This window comes from Podarcis raffonei, chromosome 14 (genome assembly GCF_027172205.1).
Source record: "Podarcis raffonei isolate rPodRaf1 chromosome 14, rPodRaf1.pri, whole genome shotgun sequence".
NCBI lineage: Eukaryota > Metazoa > Chordata > Lepidosauria > Squamata > Lacertidae > Podarcis > Podarcis raffonei.
The window spans coordinates 46,979,515-46,997,437 of NC_070615.1; the positions used below are offsets into that span (position 1 = coordinate 46,979,515).

The 17,923-nt window shown below is 48.4% G+C and overlaps 1 protein-coding gene across 6 annotated transcripts in view; it reads right to left on the reverse strand.

Moving 5' to 3' along the window:
* Window positions 1–16,834, reverse strand: part of LLGL1 (LLGL scribble cell polarity complex component 1) — an 84,176-nt gene extending 67,342 nt beyond the window's left edge. For 3 of the 6 annotated variants that reach the window (XM_053364177.1, XM_053364176.1, XM_053364174.1), the window contains exon 1: window positions 16,429–16,834. In XM_053364177.1, coding sequence (XP_053220152.1) covers window positions 16,429–16,632 — 204 coding nt within the window. In that variant the 5' untranslated portion in view covers window positions 16,633–16,834. Of the gene's footprint in view, window positions 1–11,982; window positions 12,108–16,428 lie in introns of all 6 variants that reach the window. The other 3 variants (XM_053364175.1, XM_053364173.1, XM_053364178.1) reach the window with 2 other exon arrangements.
* Between the last annotated feature and the right edge of the window lie 1,089 nt (window positions 16,835–17,923).

Below are 17,923 nucleotides of genomic sequence, written 5' to 3' on the forward strand. Positions count from 1 at the left end.
TTGCAAGGGCCACAGGCTTAAGATCACGGGCAGGATCCAATGTCCTGCACTGGCACGAAACAAGAGCACTCAGGTTGTCAAGTTACGAATCCCATTCTCAACAGAGAAACCAAGCTGAGCGGCTCGCAGTCTTAGATGCTCTGAAACAAAAGAGTGGGGAAGCTGGTGGCCCATAGGTTTCTCTCTTTGGCCCCAGGGTCTCCCAAGGCCACTCCCCCTCTCTCCAGGACACGCCCCCTCACAGACCCTGCTCTGCACCCTCCTCTATCCCTTTGCCTGGCTAGGAGGGGGTCCTTGAACTGAGAAAATGCCTCGTTTGCCTGTATGGAAGATAGACTTGTGTGAGTGTGTAGAAGCACAGCTGGATTGCACCCTTCTGTGCAAAGGGAGGAGTCACACCCATTGCCCTGCCCACTTTTGCATCTGGCCACACCCACTTTTTTACCTCTGGCCCCAGACACCGCTGGCAAACGGCCCCTGGAAACTCATCCATGAAAGAGCAAAGAAAAAGAGTCCACCTTCTCTACCAAAGGCTGTATCCTGGCAAATCAGGAAGTCCAAACAGATTCAGGGAGCTGCTGATGTCAACTTAGGCTAGTTTTGTTTACACTGACTGGCAGTGGCTCTTTGAGAAATTGGGAGGCAGGATCATTCCCATCTGCTGCAGCCCAGTCTCTTTCTAAGGGGAGACTGCAGGGATTGAACCTGGCACATTCTGCCGCAGAGCTACATCTCTCTCCCCCTTTTCCATCTGCTGAAGAGAAGTGAAGAAGAATGTCCCCCATTTCAAATCCAAGGCCCACTTCACCAGAACCTAAAAGAAATACTTTTAAATATAGACACATATCATGCGAATCAGTCACAGGGCTGCATTTGTGTCGCTCTCTCCCTTTAAAGCACATCCAAAACACGTTCTTTCCCGCAAAGAATTCTGGGCATTGTAGTTTACTATTCCCAGAAATGGGCAGTGAACTACAGCGCCCAGAATTCTTTGAGAGAAAGGATGGTTTCGAATGTGTTCCTAGGGCCCCTGCCCAAAAAGGAAAAAGGAAAACCCATTGATCAGACAGAACAGCTTTGAGATCTTCGTTCATAGCAGGAAAAGAGAGATAGCCGTGGTTGGTTTGTGCTTCTTTCAGTGTTTACCCATCTTTGCATGTGGGGTTTGTTAGTATTTTCTCAGATGCTTCTCTAACACAGAGCCTGGCAACTGGGCTACAAATGCCAACCGGGCGAGTCATGGCTGTTTTGTCAGCTCACCAGGGTTGTGACCAGGCGGAAGGCCTCAGAGGATGGGTCAACCCTCGCCACGAGAGGATCACGGTGCAGGGGAAGGCAGAGGCGGCAATATCAGACATGTTTTTCTCCAGGCAAGCTTTGAACAAACAAGGGAGAGCCAGCCAGGATCCTATGGATCAGGAAAGACCAGCAGTCAGAAATGGCTGCTTCCTTAGGTCACACCAGCCTCATGCATCTAAAGGACATTTGTCCCACTTCTTTAACTGTCAAAGCTTCTCCCAAAGAACCCTGGGATCTGTAGTTCGTTAAAGGGGCCGGGAATTATAGCACTGGGAGGGGTAAAACTACAGTTCCCAGGGTTCTTTGGGCGAAGCTATTACTACTTTAAAAACAAAAGGAATAACATGTTTTAAATCAGGCATAGGCAAACTCGGCCCTCCAGATGTTTTTGGGACTACAACTCCCATCATCCCTGACCACTGGTCCTGTTAGCAAGGGATGATGGGAGTTGTAGTCCCAAAACATCTGGAGGGCCGAGTTTGCCTATGCCTGTTTTAAATCTATAGTGTGGATGGGACCCTGCTCTGTTGGGGGCAGTGCAGTTTGCCTTCCAAAGAGCTATCTGACTCAGGTTTTGGAACGGGATGACCATGTGCTCCTTCAGGGGCTGTTGAGAGGCCTGCTGCTGAAGACTCCAAACTCCGAACCGCTCAGATAGACTGCCCCTGCCTCTTGCTGTTCTACTGCTCGACCAGACGCAGCTAGCCAGAGTTGCAAGCATGCCTCTCAACCACCAATATTCTATGCCTTTGTGAGCTTTTACCCTGCAGTACTGCAGGTGCGGAGGCAGTAAGAAACCCCCAACTAATCCAGCCTTTGCCAATAGGGTGCCCTAGTACAATCCAAATCACCTGGAGAGGGCTCTATAGGGTGGGAAAATCTAATATTATTCGCCAGGGGAGAGTGTCCCAAGCGAGAGACCACCAATGAATGGATTCCGCTTCTCCTCCGAAGCTAAAAAACAGGCAAGAGTCCATTTTGGCTGGTGACTCACAAGCTTCATGGGTGGCTATTACACAGGTCAATATCTGTGCTGCCCCTTCTTGTATGTAGTGCCCCTCTGCCTGGCCTGCTGCCCACTCTAAGCCTCCAAGAAGCACCTGTCCAGATCTTTCAATCCATCAGATCCGGGACAAAATGCACACACGTGTTTAGATGAAAACTGGGCACCAATTCCATCAGTTCTCAATATGCGGCATGGTCTCAGATGCCCACTCTTCCACTCTTGAGGACAAAAGTGGAGGGGCCCGAGGGAAGAGCAGCTGCTTGGAATTCAGAAGGTCCCAGGTTCTCCCACCACCACCAAGAAATTTTAAGTTGTAAAGAAAATATTCCAATTTTTAAATCAAAGATTAAAAAAAACTAATCTAAATAAAAACACAAACCAACAGGAGGAAAGGGGGGGGGGAGAAGAAAAACAGTTGGGGGACTTCTGATTCTTGGTCTGTCAGGTATATATAGAAAAGTATTCAAAACATCCACTCCCACTACAGCACCCAGCAATTCCACTTTGTATAAAACAATATCTTCTCCAATCCTCCAATCCAGATATCGTAAGTTCATTTCCTTTTTCACACAAAAAGTCTATCAGGAGTTTCTAATCTTTAGTAAATATTGACAATGATTTTTCTCTTATTAGACACGTCAACACCATCTCAGCCAAGTCCAATAATTTTAACAACCAGTCCTCCATCGTAGATAATGATGTATCTTTCCATATAAAAGTCTCGCCGCTGTGATCATGTATTAAAATACAGTCGTACCTTGGTTTATGAATGGCTTAGTTCTCGAACGTTTTGGCTCCTGGACGCCGCAAACCTGGAAGTGAGTGTTCTGGTTTCCGAATGATTTTTGGAGGCTGAACATCCGACGGGGCTTCCGATTGGCCGCAGGGGCTTTCTGTAGCCAATCAGAAGCTGCGCTTGGGTTTCCAAACGTTTTGGAAGTCAAAGGGACTTCCGGAACGGATTCCGTTTGACTTCCGAGGTACGTCCCAGGTTAAATACCTGCCATCTCCAATTAAAAGCAACCCCCTCCCCAACCAGGTAGAGAAGAGACACTTCTCCACCTGAATGAATATAAAATTGCTTAGCTAACTTATTACCAAAGTATACATATAAACTAGCATAAGAGATTTATGGAATAATTGGTATTTTGCGTTTCGTTTCGTAACAACAGTAAAAGGTAAAGGTACCCCTGCCCGTACGGGCCAGTCTTGCCAGACTCTAGGGTTGTGCGCTCATCTCACTCTATAGGCCGGGAGCCAGCGCTGTCCGCAGACACTTCCGGGTCACGTGGCCAGCGTGACAAGCTGCATCTGGCGAGCCAGCGCAGCACACGGAACGCCATTTACCTTCCCGCTAGTAAGCGGTCCCTATTTATCTACTTGCACCCGAGGGTGCTTTCAAACTGCTAGATTGGCAGGCGCTGGGACCGAACGACGGGAGCGCACCCCGCCACGGGGATTCGAACTGCCGACCTTTCGGTCAGCAAGTCCTAGGCGCTGAGGCTTTAACCCACAGCGCCACCCGCGTCCCTGGGTTCGTAACAACAAGTTCAATGATAATGTCCAACCTTATGAAGCTTTTGACCTGCTGTAACATTTTGAACATTTCTTTATGGCCTTCATCTTTGATTTATTTTGTTTATTCACGCATAAACGCTAGGGGGGAAAAACCCCACAAATTTAAAAATAAGCCAGGGACGTTCCTCCTACTTTGAACCACAACATACAAGGTTGAGCACAACATCTTTAATGAACAGGCAGCAGCACGGCTTTCAAACAGGACTGGAGAAAGGAGTTTCGGAAACAGAAAGCCCTAGAAAGAGAGCTTGGCCAAGCCAGCACATCGCTTGCCTTTTCCAATCAGCCTCCACATTCCACATTGCAAGAGACAAAGTCGGAAGGAATCAGCAGAACCAGGAGAGCCACACGGGAGAGATTCTCTGAGCAAGTGAGCAGAGATGCAATCTGACACATGGACGCAGATTTTTTTCCTAGGCTTGGTGGGGTGCCAGGCCATCGGAGCAGGGTGGCATTTGAGGGTCTAAAGCAGGCATGTCCAAAGTCCGTTTGGGGGGCCTAATCCGGCCCGCCGGTCGGTTTGATCCAGCCCCTGTGGCAGTTTATTTCCTGGGCTAAAATCCTAAACAAAAAACCCTCAACAACTTCAACCCTAAAAAATGGTTAACAACTTTGATCGGCCCTCACGGCCCTTCGCTTCATCAAATCAAAGTTTGGACACTACTGGTCTAAAGCATGGGTAGGCAAACTAAGGCTCAGGGGCCGGATCCAGCCCAATCGCCTTCTAAATCCGGCCCGCAGACGGTCTGGGAATCAGCGTGTTTTTACATGAGTAGAATGTGCCCTTTTATTTAAAATGCACCTCTGGGTTATTTGTGGGGCATAGGAATTTGTTCATTTCCCCCCTATAGTCCGGCCCCTCACAAGGTCTGAGGGACAGTGGACCGGCCCCCTGCTCAAAAAGTTTGCTGACCCCTAGTCTAAAGCATCTCATCTTGGAATCTCTCATTCCCAAATTTTTAAAGGAAGGGAGCAGCGGGCTAGGGCAGATTAAGACAGCTACATTCCCCCCCCCCAAAGTACATCTATTCTGCAAGAATCAGGCAAACTTAGAAATACACAGAGGCACGTGATACAGGACCCATGCAGGTTGTACCAAGTGTCGTGAAGTCATCACGACTGGGCAATCGCAGGGGCGACGGCGCATATATTTTATCAGAACTCTTGTAAAAACTTTAAAGACAATAGCAATGGGGTGAGAAGCGCTAGAAACCACATCAGTTGCCCCTTTGCAGAGATGAGGAGGCGCCAAAATCCCCAGCACTTAATTTTTCCGCAGGAAAAGAATCCCCATTTCGCAGAGTTCGTGAACGAGTGACGGCTGCAAATAAATATCCACCAAATGTTTACTAAATGCAAGTAAAACAAACATGCTAGATGAGATCACGCTCTAGGTTAGGCTTGACTCCCCCCCCCCCTTTCCTTCTGAGCAAATTTAAAGTGGGCAAAGGCAAAAGTGGGCAAAACAAGGAATTCCTCCCCCCCCCTTCGTACAGAAGGCTAGTTTCTACACACACCTCCCCAGGCAAGGGAGAGAGACCTTATCGAAATCCAAGGACACATTCCGAGAAAAGTTTCACTGAAAAATTCAGCCCTGTGAACTTTATCACCGGATATCCTTGAGACCTAAACACCTGGAAGAAGACACATTAGGGAAGGTGTCTATAGGAACTGCACCCAATTACAGCGACTTACAATAAGAAAAGCCTCTTTGGACTGTTGTTGTCGTCAGGTAATCTTCAGTTTGCCTCCCAGAAACAATCTCCGGGATTAATTACCATCAGAAGACAAACACACACTTAGCCCTAGCTTTGATTTAATTCTCTCCAGTCGGGAGTTCAGGCCTGGCTCACGATAAAACCAGGAGAGTTTTTGCTCTATCCCAGAGAGACTTCTTTTTAAAGGGCTGGTGTGTTTTTTAATATCCTCATTCTGCAGAGCTTCTCTCCCTCTCATATAACACTAAAACTCAAGGACTCCCAGTGGGATCAACAGGCAGATGTTTCCAAAGTGAAGAAGCTGCACCACTGCATAGCTTGTGGGACTCCCTGCCACAGGATATGGCGATGACCATTGGTTTGGGTGGCTTTAAGCAGGTGTGTCTGGGAAAGGGCCGTAGCTCAGGAGCAGGAAATGCAAGCGGTCTCAGGTTCAAATCCCCAGAATATTCCCCGCCTGAAACCCTGGTCAGTTGCTGCCAGCCAGTGATGGACTAATGTGCCTGGCTCAGTGTCAAGGCAGCTTCCCACAGCACAGACCCTGATTAGCCATGATGGCTAAGCGTATGGGTAAGCAAACTATGGCTGGATCTGGTCCAATCGCCTTCTAAATCCAACCCGCGGAAGGTCCAGGAACGAGCGTGTTTTTACATGAGTAGAATGTGTCCTTTTATTTAAAATGCATCTCTGGGTTATTTGTGGGGCCTACCTAGTGTTTTTACATGAGTTCATTCCCCCCCAAAAAAAATCTAGTCCGGCCCCCCACAAGGTCTGAGGGACAGTGGATCGGCCTCCTGCTGAAAAAGTTTGCTGACCCCTGGCTAAGCGGAACCTCCAAGACCAGAGGCATTCTACCTCTCAACTGCATTTCGCAGGAAGCATCTGGTTGGCCACTGCAGGAAACGGAATTATGGGCTGGAGACACCTATTGCCCCGATTTCAGCAGGTAGCCCTGCTGCATCCCTGCCTCAATAGCAACTGAACAACACACTCAACCCCAAAGGCTAGGGTGGGATGCCAGAAATTTATCCATCAGGGCAGAACAAGAGAGCAACCTCGGGAAAGCTCTTCTGGGTCTGGGCACTTGGGCCTCACACATTCTTTAAACTAGTTTTGTTCTCCTAGGGCACCGCCAATTCTTCCTCAGTACACAGCCTGGGGAATTCTGAATGAGACGGGGTGCCTAAGAACGTCTGGATGTTGCTTCCAAACTTGATCAGAGAAGCAGCAACAGAGAGATGTGGAGGTAGGGGAATTCGTGTGCATTTCAGCTCAGGACAGGCGATGCCTCTTTCTCAAGTCCCTCCGCTGGCTTCCTAAACCCCATGAACCGCTCCAGTGGTGTAGTGGTTAGAGCAGTGGTTCTCAAAAGGTGTGGCACACCACACTGGTGTGGCAGAAGAGGATAGCAATGTGGCTGGAAGATTTAGGGGACAATCCAAGAATCATTTAAATATTTCAGTGCAGTGCAGTGTAGTATAGAGTCACAGAGTTGGAAGGGACCCTAAGAATCATCTAGTCCAGGCACCCCCAAACTCGACCCTCCAGATGCTTTGGGACTACAATTCCCATCATCCCTGACCACTGGTCCTATGTGCTAAGGATGGTGGGAATTGTAGTCCCAAAACAGCTGGAGGGCCGAGTTTGATCTAGTCCAACCCCCTGCAATGCGAGAATACGCAGCTGTCCCATCCGGGGATCGAACCTGCAACCTTGGCATTATCAGCCCCACGCTCTAACCAAATGAGCCACAGTATCAAAACATTTCTTTTAATTTGCAGAATACGGCTAGATATTCCAGAGCACTGGCTCTTCTTTTGCAGTTCTCCACGGCATGTTGTTGTGAACAGCAATTGTCAACTCTGACAAATATGAAAGAACAGAAAAGAGAAAAGCTTATCGGTGTGGATGAGATGAGAGTTTGTTTGCCTCCAATTAGACCTTGTAGGAATGAGATCACCTGGCAAAATCAAGCCCACGCCTCTCGTTGAGTTTGTACACAAACTTAAGGCACATAGGCAAGCAGCTCATTTATAATTATATCTTGGGAATGACTCATGTTCTTACGTAGCTGCATTGTTTTATATCTTCTGGATGTGCTATGATCATGTTATAAACTGGTTCTGTCCTACATTATAAATGAAGCACTGCTAGGTGCCTGTTCCTTTTTGTTGTCCAGTGTATTACTTACCAATACAGTCGTACCTTGGAAGTTGAACGGAATCCATTCCGGAAGTCCGTTCGACTTCCAAAATGTTCAGAAACCAAATTGCGGGTTCAGATTGACTGCAGGAAGCTCCTGCAGCCAATCAGAAGCCATGGAAACCCCAAATGATGTTTGGCTTTCAAAAATCGTTCGAAAACCAGAAGACTCACTTCTGGGTTTCGATTGTCCAGGAGTTGATTTGTTCAGGAGCCAAGGCGTTTGAGACCCCAGGGACGACTGTATGAGATTTGATGTAGTGCAAATTTCAGAATTTTTTATTCTGAAAGCTTAGCCCAGAGAAAAAAGTTTGAGAGCCACTGGGTTAAGGTGTCAGACTGGGACCTGGGAAAGATTGGAGTTCAGATCTCCACTCCTTGAACCAGCCACCATCGATCAACTTATGCTACCCGCACCTCCAGGGGTGTTGAGAGGATGACATAAGGGAAGAGATCCCCCTGCGTCACCCTGAGCAACTTGGAGAAAAGGCAGAATATAAATACAATCAGCAAACACAGAATTGCCCATCTCTATACTCAGAGCTTTCCTGCCAACCTAGCAGTTCGAAAGCACGTCAAAGTGCAAGTAGATAAATAGGTACCACTCTGGCGGGAAGGTAAACGCCGTTTCCATGCACTGCTCTGGTTCGCCAGAAGCGGCTTAGTCATACTGGCCACATGACCAGCTGTCTGCGGACAAACGCTGGCTCCCTCGGCCAGTAAAGTGAGATGAGTGCTGCAACCCCAGAGTCGGCCACGACTGGACCTAATGGTCAGGGGTCCCTTTACCTTTACTTTTACTCAGAGCTTGTCCTTCAAAGCTCAAATCCCCGCGACGGGGTGAGCTCCTGTTGCTCGGTCCCTGCTCCTGCCAATCTAGCAGTTCGAAAGCACATCAAAGTGCAAGTAGACAAACAGGTACCGCTCCGGCAGGAAGGTAAACGGCATTTCCGTGCGCTGCTCTGGTTCGCCAGAAGCGGCTCAGTCATGCTGGCCACATGACCTGGAAGCTGTACGCCGGCTCCCTCGGCCAGTAAAGCGAGATGAGCGCCGCAACCCCAGAGTCGGCCACGACTTGACCTAACGGTCAGGGGTCCCTTTACCTTTAACTCTGTTCACCCACCCAAAGATTCGGTTCTTTCCAAAGGAACCCGCCCAATTCTCCCCTGCTGCCTCTTCGGCCTGTGCCCCAAACCTAATCTTTGCCCTTCGGTTTTTCCCTGCTCCCCAGATTCGAAATCATCCTAGAAGCAGACATCACCATTTCCGGATGAACACGCGCATAGGATTGCACGATGAGCATGCCTTCACGAGAGCATTGCTGCCCACATTGGAAAAGCCGCAACCCATCCTACCTCCCGAAATTAATATTTCCTGCCACATGTGAGCAACATACAGGCACTCTCTGTGCAGCCCACCAGGATCTGGGGAGCCTCCACCCCCTCCCACCCACCCCAGGAGATCAGCCAGTAACTGGGGAAAGGTCACTGGTCTTCCACAGCTGAGCAACACCAGCACAGAAAGCTTGGCTGCATGGGGATTGTCAGAAGGGCAAAGTTAAAGCTTCTACTCTTACTGATCTGAACGCAGTTGGCATGGGGGTTGGCGTTAGCGTATGGGGAGGGCACATTCGTGTTTCTGTCTGTGCAGAGTATGTTTGTGTGTGTGTGTTCACGAGTGAACAGGGCAAGGGGACTGTAGACCCCAGCCACACACACTGCTGTGTGGCCCCCCAGACTGCTTCCATGCGGCCCTTGGAGCAAAAAGGTTGCCTGATCCACGTCTGCAGACACCCCTTCCTGGTTGCATCCACACTGAACGTCTTAAAGTACGTAAGAGCCGTGTGGATCAGGCCCATGGCTCATTTGGACCAGCATCCAGGGGCCAAACAGCTGGTTAATATTCTGCAGCCTTTTAAATGTGTTTGTGAGAAGCAGAGGTTATTGTTTTGTTGCTTTCATTTTTAACTACAGTGGTACCTCGGGTTAAGTACTTAATTCGTTCTGAAAGTCCGTTCTTAACCTGAAGCACCACTTTAGCTAATGGGGCCTCCCACTGCCGCTGCACCGCCGGAGCACGATTTCTGTTCTCATCCTGAAGCAAAGTTCTTAACCCAAGGTACTATTTCTGGGTTAGTGGAGTCTGTAACCTGAAGCGTATGTAACCCAAGGTACCACTGTATTTACAGCGGTACCTCTACTTACGTGACCCTCTTGTTACGTATCCTTTGGGATATGCACGCAGCAAACCCAGAAGTATATTTCTGGGGTTCGCCACGCGCGCATGCGCAGTACAGTGGTACCTCTGGTTGCGAACAGGATACATTCCAGAGCCCCGTTCACAACCTGAGCAGAATGCAACCCGCGTCTGTGCGTGTCACAATTCGCCGCTTCTGCGCATGCGTGTGACGTCATTTTGAGCGTCTGCGCATGTGCGAGCGGCGAAACCCAGAAGTAACCCTTTCAGGTACTTCCGGGTCGCCGCGGGACGCAACCTGAAAACAGTCAACCTGAGGCAAACACAACACAAGGTATGACTGTAATGCTCTATCGTGCCGCACGCATGCGCAGCAGCGCTCTAGCGCACCATGTGCAGAACAGGCACCTCTGGTTGCAGAATCCTTTGGATCCGACTGAAGCTCCAGAATGGATCCCGTCCGCAACCGGAGGTACCACTGTACTTGTATTTTATCCTGTGAACGACCCGGAGATCTTGTGCCGAAGGGCAGTATATAAATCTAATGAATAAAAAATAGTAAATAAATAAAATTCAAATGCAAGAGCAACTCTCCCCTCCTGTGGTTTCCAGCAACTGGTATTCAGAAGCAACACTGCCTCTGATTTGGAGCTCAGAACATAGCCGTCCTGGCCAGCAGCCCTCGACAGCCCTCTGAATTGGTCCAATTCTCTTTTAAAGCCATTCAAGTTGGTGGCCATCTCTGCCTCAAGTGGGAGGGAGTTCCACAGTTTTAATGACGCACTGTTGCATGAAGAAGGGCTCTCTTTTATCTGCCCCAAATCGTCCAACATTCAGCTGTGCTTTGGATGCCCCCGGAGTTCTGGTGTTAGGAGAGAGGGAGAAAAACTTTCATCTCCCTGCCTCCTCCGCTTATGAACTTCTGTCATGTCACCTCACATACCCAGGATTAAATTTATGCGCAGAGAGGCCCCCAGAGCCTCCAAATTAAGAAGAGCTCATTGTCCTCCATCACTGGGCCATCTGCCTGCTCTCCTCGCCACACAGATGTTTATGCCAAAGAAGAAGCCCCCTCCCCGTGGGACCAGTCAGGAGGCCTGTCCAAATTAAATAAGCTTTGCCTCCCTTGCCAAAATTCAAAACAGAAAGAGAGAAAAATGCAGGAGGATTCAGAGACCTACAGAAAAGTAGGGTTTGCCTGCCACCTTTTAAAAAATAAAACAGTTTGATTCTTGTGCATTTAACAGGTGAAACATTTCTTGGGTTGGAGATTTTGCCATCGCTTTGCCTTCTAAATTCTTACATCCAAGGCTATGTTAGAGACAGAAGAGTAGAGGCCTTAAACAAGAGAAATCATTTGGCATTATTATTATTAATTATTATTATTATTATTATTAATATAGCATGATCAGAGAGGGACTTATCACGGACTTATTCTTCCCTTGCAAGAAATGGTCAAGCCACACAGCTTATCAGTGGTGGCATGCAGTGGTCAGACTAGGACTGGGGAGACTTGGGTTCGAATTCTCACGCAGCTATGAAGATCGTCAGGCAACTATGGGCCAGCCACTGTCTAGATTACCCTATCTTGCAGGAGGTTACTGCGAGCATAAATGAAGGGAGAAGAGAACTGGGCATGCCCTCATAAACCCTGTGGAGGAAGGGCAAGATAAAAAATTCCCAGCGCATTTGCATTTTCTAGCCCAGGTGCAAAATCATTTCAGGAATATGCCCAGTTTCTTCCTCATGCAAGAAGGGAGAAATCTTATCATCACATCCCTAAATCAGGAAATTTAGGGGGGAATTGGGGGGTGGGGAAAGAGGAGATAAGAGAAGAAATTTCCCAAGGAAAATGCAGCACTCAGTGTTAACCTGAAACGGTTAATATCCCTCTGCCTTTCTCTGCTCCGAAATCCTCTGCAAATACAGGGGGGCAGAACACAGAAGTAGACACAAAGGTAGAAGAGATTGCGAGATATTTACCTAGAGAGCATAAGCACATTGATGTGCCTGGGATACCAGCTTGACGCAGTTAAGCTAAATTCTCCCCCGCTCCTAACTCAGGCACTGAAACAGTCAAGCAGAGGCAGCCAGCAGGCTCATCAAGCCTGCACAACAAAGAAGACCAAAAGAAGGAAGATAAAGACAGACTGTAAATCAAGGATTGAGGGACGAAAGCCTCCCCTTGGAAACAGACGAGATGTGAAGCAGAAGAACTGTGAGGTTTGACCTCTTTGTTGCCCAGTTGAGAGTTCAGGCAAGTAAACGAACCACTGCTCTAGCTCAGTGGCGCTAGACTAGAGCATGGGTAGGCAAACTAAGGCCCGGGGGCCGGATCCGGCCCAATCGCCTTCTCAATCCGGCCCGCAGACGGTCCAGGAATCAGTGTGTTTCTACATGAGTAGAATGTGTGCTTTTATTTAAAATGCATCTCTGAGTTATTTGTGGGGCCTGCCTGGTGTTTTTACATGAGTAGAATGTGTGCTTTTATTTAAAATGTATCTCTGGATTATTTGTGGGGCATAGGAATTTGTTGTTCTTTTTTTTTCTTTTCCAAAATATAGTCCAGCCCCCCACAAGGTCTGAGGGACAGTGGACCGGTCCCCTACTGAAAAAGTTTGCTGACTCCTGCACTACAGCAACTGCCAGAGATCCCGGGTTTGATTCTCAACACCTTTCCGGCCCCACCTAAGTTCATTCAAGTTCATCCAGGTAATATCGGGATTTGAAGGCTGAAAAAATAATGGTTTATAGAAGACAGAATGCTTGGATTTTAAGGAATGAATATTATATGTAGATGCAGGACAGAGAGCCAGAAGTCCTTTTATTCTTTCTATATTTCTTTAGTTTTCTCCCACTTTGTTCTCCGTCTTTCTCCAGTCTCTCCTTTTTCTTATCTTTTCTGACCTAATTTCTCTATCTCTTTTTTAGACTAAGTAGCTGTTTTCACTTTATTACAAAAAGATACTTTGTAGTGGGCATGTATTTTTGTGAATAAGTATCAATAAAGAAGTTTTTAAATTATAATAAAGACCTGCCTAAATCGCCTGCAGGAGCTGTTGCCAGCCAGTGCGGGCCATGGCGGCTTGATACAGAGAGAGCCAGGGGTGCTGCTGCTACGGTGAAAGTGCTGGACTAGGGCCCAGAAGACCTGGGTTCAAATCTCCACTCAGACATCAAACTCACTAGGTGACCTCAGGGGCCGGTCACTCGCTCTCAGCCTAACCTACCTCACAGGGTTGTCGTGAGGATAAAATGATCAGGGGGGAAAGTGCTTAGTTCCGACCCCAGAATGAAATTTACTAAACAAATAAATGAGATAAGGCGGTTTCCTGCGCAACTAGGTAATAAAACCCACCGGAAATGGACACCCCGGCCTAGATATGGCTTTTTGGAATATGGCGAAAAGAAAGGAAGACCGCAGGATCTTGAATGAATGAATGAATACTGCAGGATTAACTTATACCAAATGAACAGTAAAGAGGTATTGCCACTTAAGGCGATCAAATGCCTTGACAGCATCTAAAGCTAGAACGGTCATTGGTTCTGAACGAAGTTGGACCCAATAAAGAATATTGAGAAGTCGCCCGATGAGGAGTGCAGCAGACCTCTGTCTTATAAAACCAACTTGGCCTTTATCAAGGTCGTTTGGCGTAATTATTGATACCTATAAGCTAGCAGGCCTGGGAATAATTTAGCATTTATTAAAGAGATGGGCCTGTGTGACCTCTGCTTGTTCCCAAGTCTTACAGGTGGTATTTGCAAGTGAGCATGCAAATATTTATGCCACAGGGGAGCAGGTGGGCAAGCACCCCAGGCAAAACCGCTGGGAGATCCATGATTCCCAGATGATCTAATTATTATCATATATTTATTTATATCCCTACCCTGACAGGAAGTCAAGGCAGCTTGCAGATAAAATTGAGAACAGCATTTTCCTCTCCCCGGCCCTTAAGTCGGGGGAAGCGGACACTTGGCCCTCCCAGTATTGTTGGACTACAACTCCCATCAGCCTCTGCCAGCACGGCTAGCGATCAGGGCTGGTGATGGGAATGAGAGGCCCAACATCTGGAGGGGCGTGGAGCCCCCCATCCCTGCAATCAGAAGCAATTGTTACTTCTTATTTATTTGGGGGTTTTAAAAATCCACTTTAATGTAACAAAAATCCAATGGTTTTACTACTACTACTACTACTACTACTACTACTACTACTACTAATAATAATAATAATAATAATGAAACATTCTGTAAAATTTCCTTTAAAAGCACAACTCATGTGTCACATACAAAGCTGAGCGGTGTGCAAAATTAAAAGTCGAAATTCCAGGAAAGCTAGGGTAGCAGAGTACAGTTTCTTCACACTTCCTGCGTATTTAGCACTGAAACCAGGGCTACACAGTTCAAAATGTGAACTTCCAAGATACAATGGATGTCTTACTTAAAGAGTCGAAGGAGGAATTAGGATGTTGGGAGGGAGAGAGAGAAAGTAATTTAAATAGGAGGAAAGATTCTGCTTTTTAAAACCCACAAGACACACACACGCACAAAGGGCTTTTCAGCAGACTTACTGCAAAAAGAACCTTAATTCTTTTTGGAAGTTTGGCTTCCCAGAACTGCAACGAACTATCCTTGCAAGAGTTTTATTGCTTCCATCCTTGTATAAGGAAGATGTTAAAGGGTTTGTGTGTGTTACTGCAGGTGCCAAGGGGAGGGGAAGGGAGAAACCCCATAGCATCTCAAAGGGGGGAGGGAGAGAGCAAATCCAACCCCCCCCCCCCCGTTTCTCCCTCGACCAAAATCAGAGGGCAGGACAAATGGTGGTGAAAAGGCAGGGAGCCGTTTACAAAGCATTAAGCATCATTTAGGTCTGCAAAGTAAAAAAAAGGGAGGAGGGAGGGGAAGAGGAGAGAGAGGCAGAAATAAGATTTTGTTTTTAATCCTCTCTCATCCCAGACCAATCTTTAGGGACTAGGAGAGAAGGGGTGGTGGGGTGCAGTGGGAGGGAGGGGATATTTTGCATGAAATGCAACCCAGCAGTGCGGCGAATAACTCCTGCCAAGTCTACAAACACACACACACACACCATTCTCTCCTATACGAACTCAACATCACACTCCCGGAGCTCTGCTGAAGCAAGGATGGTGGTATTTGCAACATGAAGTAAATAAATAGTATTTAAAAGGAAAAAGAAGCAGATCCATTCTTTGGCCAACTCCTCCCATTCGAAGGAGGAGGAGGAGGAGGAGGAAGAAGAGGCACCCTAATCTTTGCTGGGGTGAGCGTGGGAGGAAAGGAAATCTGTGCTCACACAAAACAATTGCAAGGTGCCATCCGGAGTCTTTGTTGGGTGTTCCCGAATTGCACCAAAGGGGAGACCCCTCTGGAAATTCCTTCCACGCCAAGGAGAGCCAAATTTCCTCCACCAAAGTGTCTCATCCATTCTTTCTTCTTTGACCTGACTCTTCTTTTCACATAACACGCACCCAAAAAACCCCCCAAACACTGATATCCACCCTGGTCCTTACTTTTGGGAACTGTTTGCACTTCGAAGGGAGAAACTCCATTGTCTTACAAGAGCACCTAATCCAGATGCAAATGAGATTATTGGGGGGGGAGGCATAAGGGGGGTGCAGCTGTTTCCATTCATACATTTCTCTCTCTCTGTCTTTCCTCTCCAAGTGAGGGATGGTGCAAACCCACAGCCCACTCTTAAGTTAGCTAGCAACCAGCCTGCCCCAAACACTCCCTTTCAAAAAGCGGGGTAGCTAAACCGGGCACCCACTCCCCATTTTCAAAGGATGGCTTGTTGGGCTGGCCCCTCACCCCAATATTGCTACTTCCCTGGAGGAAATCTCTCTCCCCTCCCCCAAAAGTGGGTCACAAATACACAGCCCCTCTTCCAAAAGACGCCCCAAACTGATGTGCACCACCAAAGCCTCTCTTGCGGTTATTGTTTGGGGGGGCTGTTTCCCAAACACCAAGCTGTGACCAACAAAAGTGGGTCACAAATACACAGCCCCTCTTCCGAAAGACGCCCCAAACTGATGTGCACCACCAAAGACTCTCGGGGTTTGTTTTTTTGAGAGGGGGGGTGTTTCCCAAACACCTAGCTGTGACCAACAGAACTGACCTCCACCCAAAAAACACCCCTAAAAACACCCCCCAGTTCTTCCTCTCGCTGCTTCTTTTTCCAAGAGGCAGGGAGGACCCCCACCCAGGGGGGAAAAAATAAAGAGATTGAAGTCATTTGAGCCCAGGGAGATGAGGACCACCACCCCATTTCAGGAGAGGGCCGAGACCGCTTGCAAAAGTTGTGGGGCGAGCGAGGCGGACCCCAGCCCCATTTCGGGGGAAGGGAGGGGGGAGCCCTGGCCAGGCACCCCGGGCGGTCGGTCGTGGGTGGGGTGGGGGGGTCTTTCGGGTCTCTACCTTGTTGAAGGCGAAGAGGTCCTGCTTGATCTTCTCCCGCTGGGGGTCGTGGCCCTGGCGGCGGAAGCGAAACTTCATCATCTTGCCCGGGGGGGGCGGCGGCGGGGGGGCTCTTGGCCGAGGGGGGAACAATGCCGCGCGGGCGGCGCTTCCCCCATGCAGCAGAGGCGGCGGCGGCGGCAGCGGCAGCGGCGCCCTCCGCATCCAGCAGGAGCGAGCGCGGCAGATGCGCCCAGGTTGCAACAGCGCAGAGAGGGCTGGTCCGCCGGGGAGGGCGCGAGGGAGGCAGGCAGGGGAGGGGGCGCCCGAGCGACGCCCGCCGCAGCCAATCAGAGGAGACCCCGCGGGCAGCTCGGCTGGACAATGGGCTTGGAGGGAGAGAGAGATAGAGACCCAGAGGAAAGCAGACGAAGGAAGGCCGGGCGGCTGCTCGCCAGCTGCTCTGAACCCCTCCCGCGCCGCCTCTCTGCGCCTGCGCGGCGGGACCGAAGCCTGCTGGGAAATGTAGTTTTTTTAATTAAAAAGTTGGGAGTTTTTTTGGGGGGGGTGTTTGTTTGTTTGTTTGTTTGTGTGTGTTTGCAGATCAAGTTGCGTACAGACGCGCCCCAACATTTATCCAGTGAAAATAGGGACGTCCTATTCCATGCATGATGATAATAAAATGATGATAAAAATAAAAATCTGTGCTTCTAGAAAAAGAGGGGTGCCGGGACTCACCATGAAATGGTTACAGTAAATGCCACATTTTTAACCGGTGCTTTTCTTCTAGGGGAAAACCGGCGCCGGTACTGCGTGCCCCTAAGTACCCCAGGAGGGAAGCACTGATAAGAATAACAATATTTATAAAAACTTCCCTAAAGAGGGCTGCCTTCAGATGTTTTCTGAAGGTTGTATAATTACTTATCTCCTTGGCTCAGTGGTCGCATAACTCCATACCCTCCAACATTTCTGCAGTGAAAATAGGGACGTCTTATTCAATAATAATGATAATAATTTTATTATTTATACCCTGCCCATCTTGCTGGCTTGCCCCAACCACTCTAGGCAGCTTCAAACATATATAAAAACATAATAAAACATTAAACATTTTTAAAAAAAGCTTCCCTATACAGGTCTGCCTTCAAATGTCTTCTGAAGGTTGTATAGTTTCCTATCTCCTTGGCTCAAGGGTCGCATAACTCCATACCCTCCAACATTTCTCCAGTGAAAATAGGGGTGTCCTAAGGAAAAACGGGTCATTCCAGGACCAAATCAGAAACCGGGATGGCTTCTGCAAATCCAGGACCGTCCCTGGAAAATAGGGACACTTGGAGGTTCTACTATTAATACTAAAACAACTACATCCACAGCATAAATTCAAAGCACAGTTATACCACTTGAAACAGCCATGGCTTCCCCCAGAACCGTAGTTTGTTATGGGTGGTGGGAATTGTAAATGAAACTGCTCCAGTGGCCAGGTTAGCCCTGAGGGCCGCCAGTTGCCCACCTCTTTGCA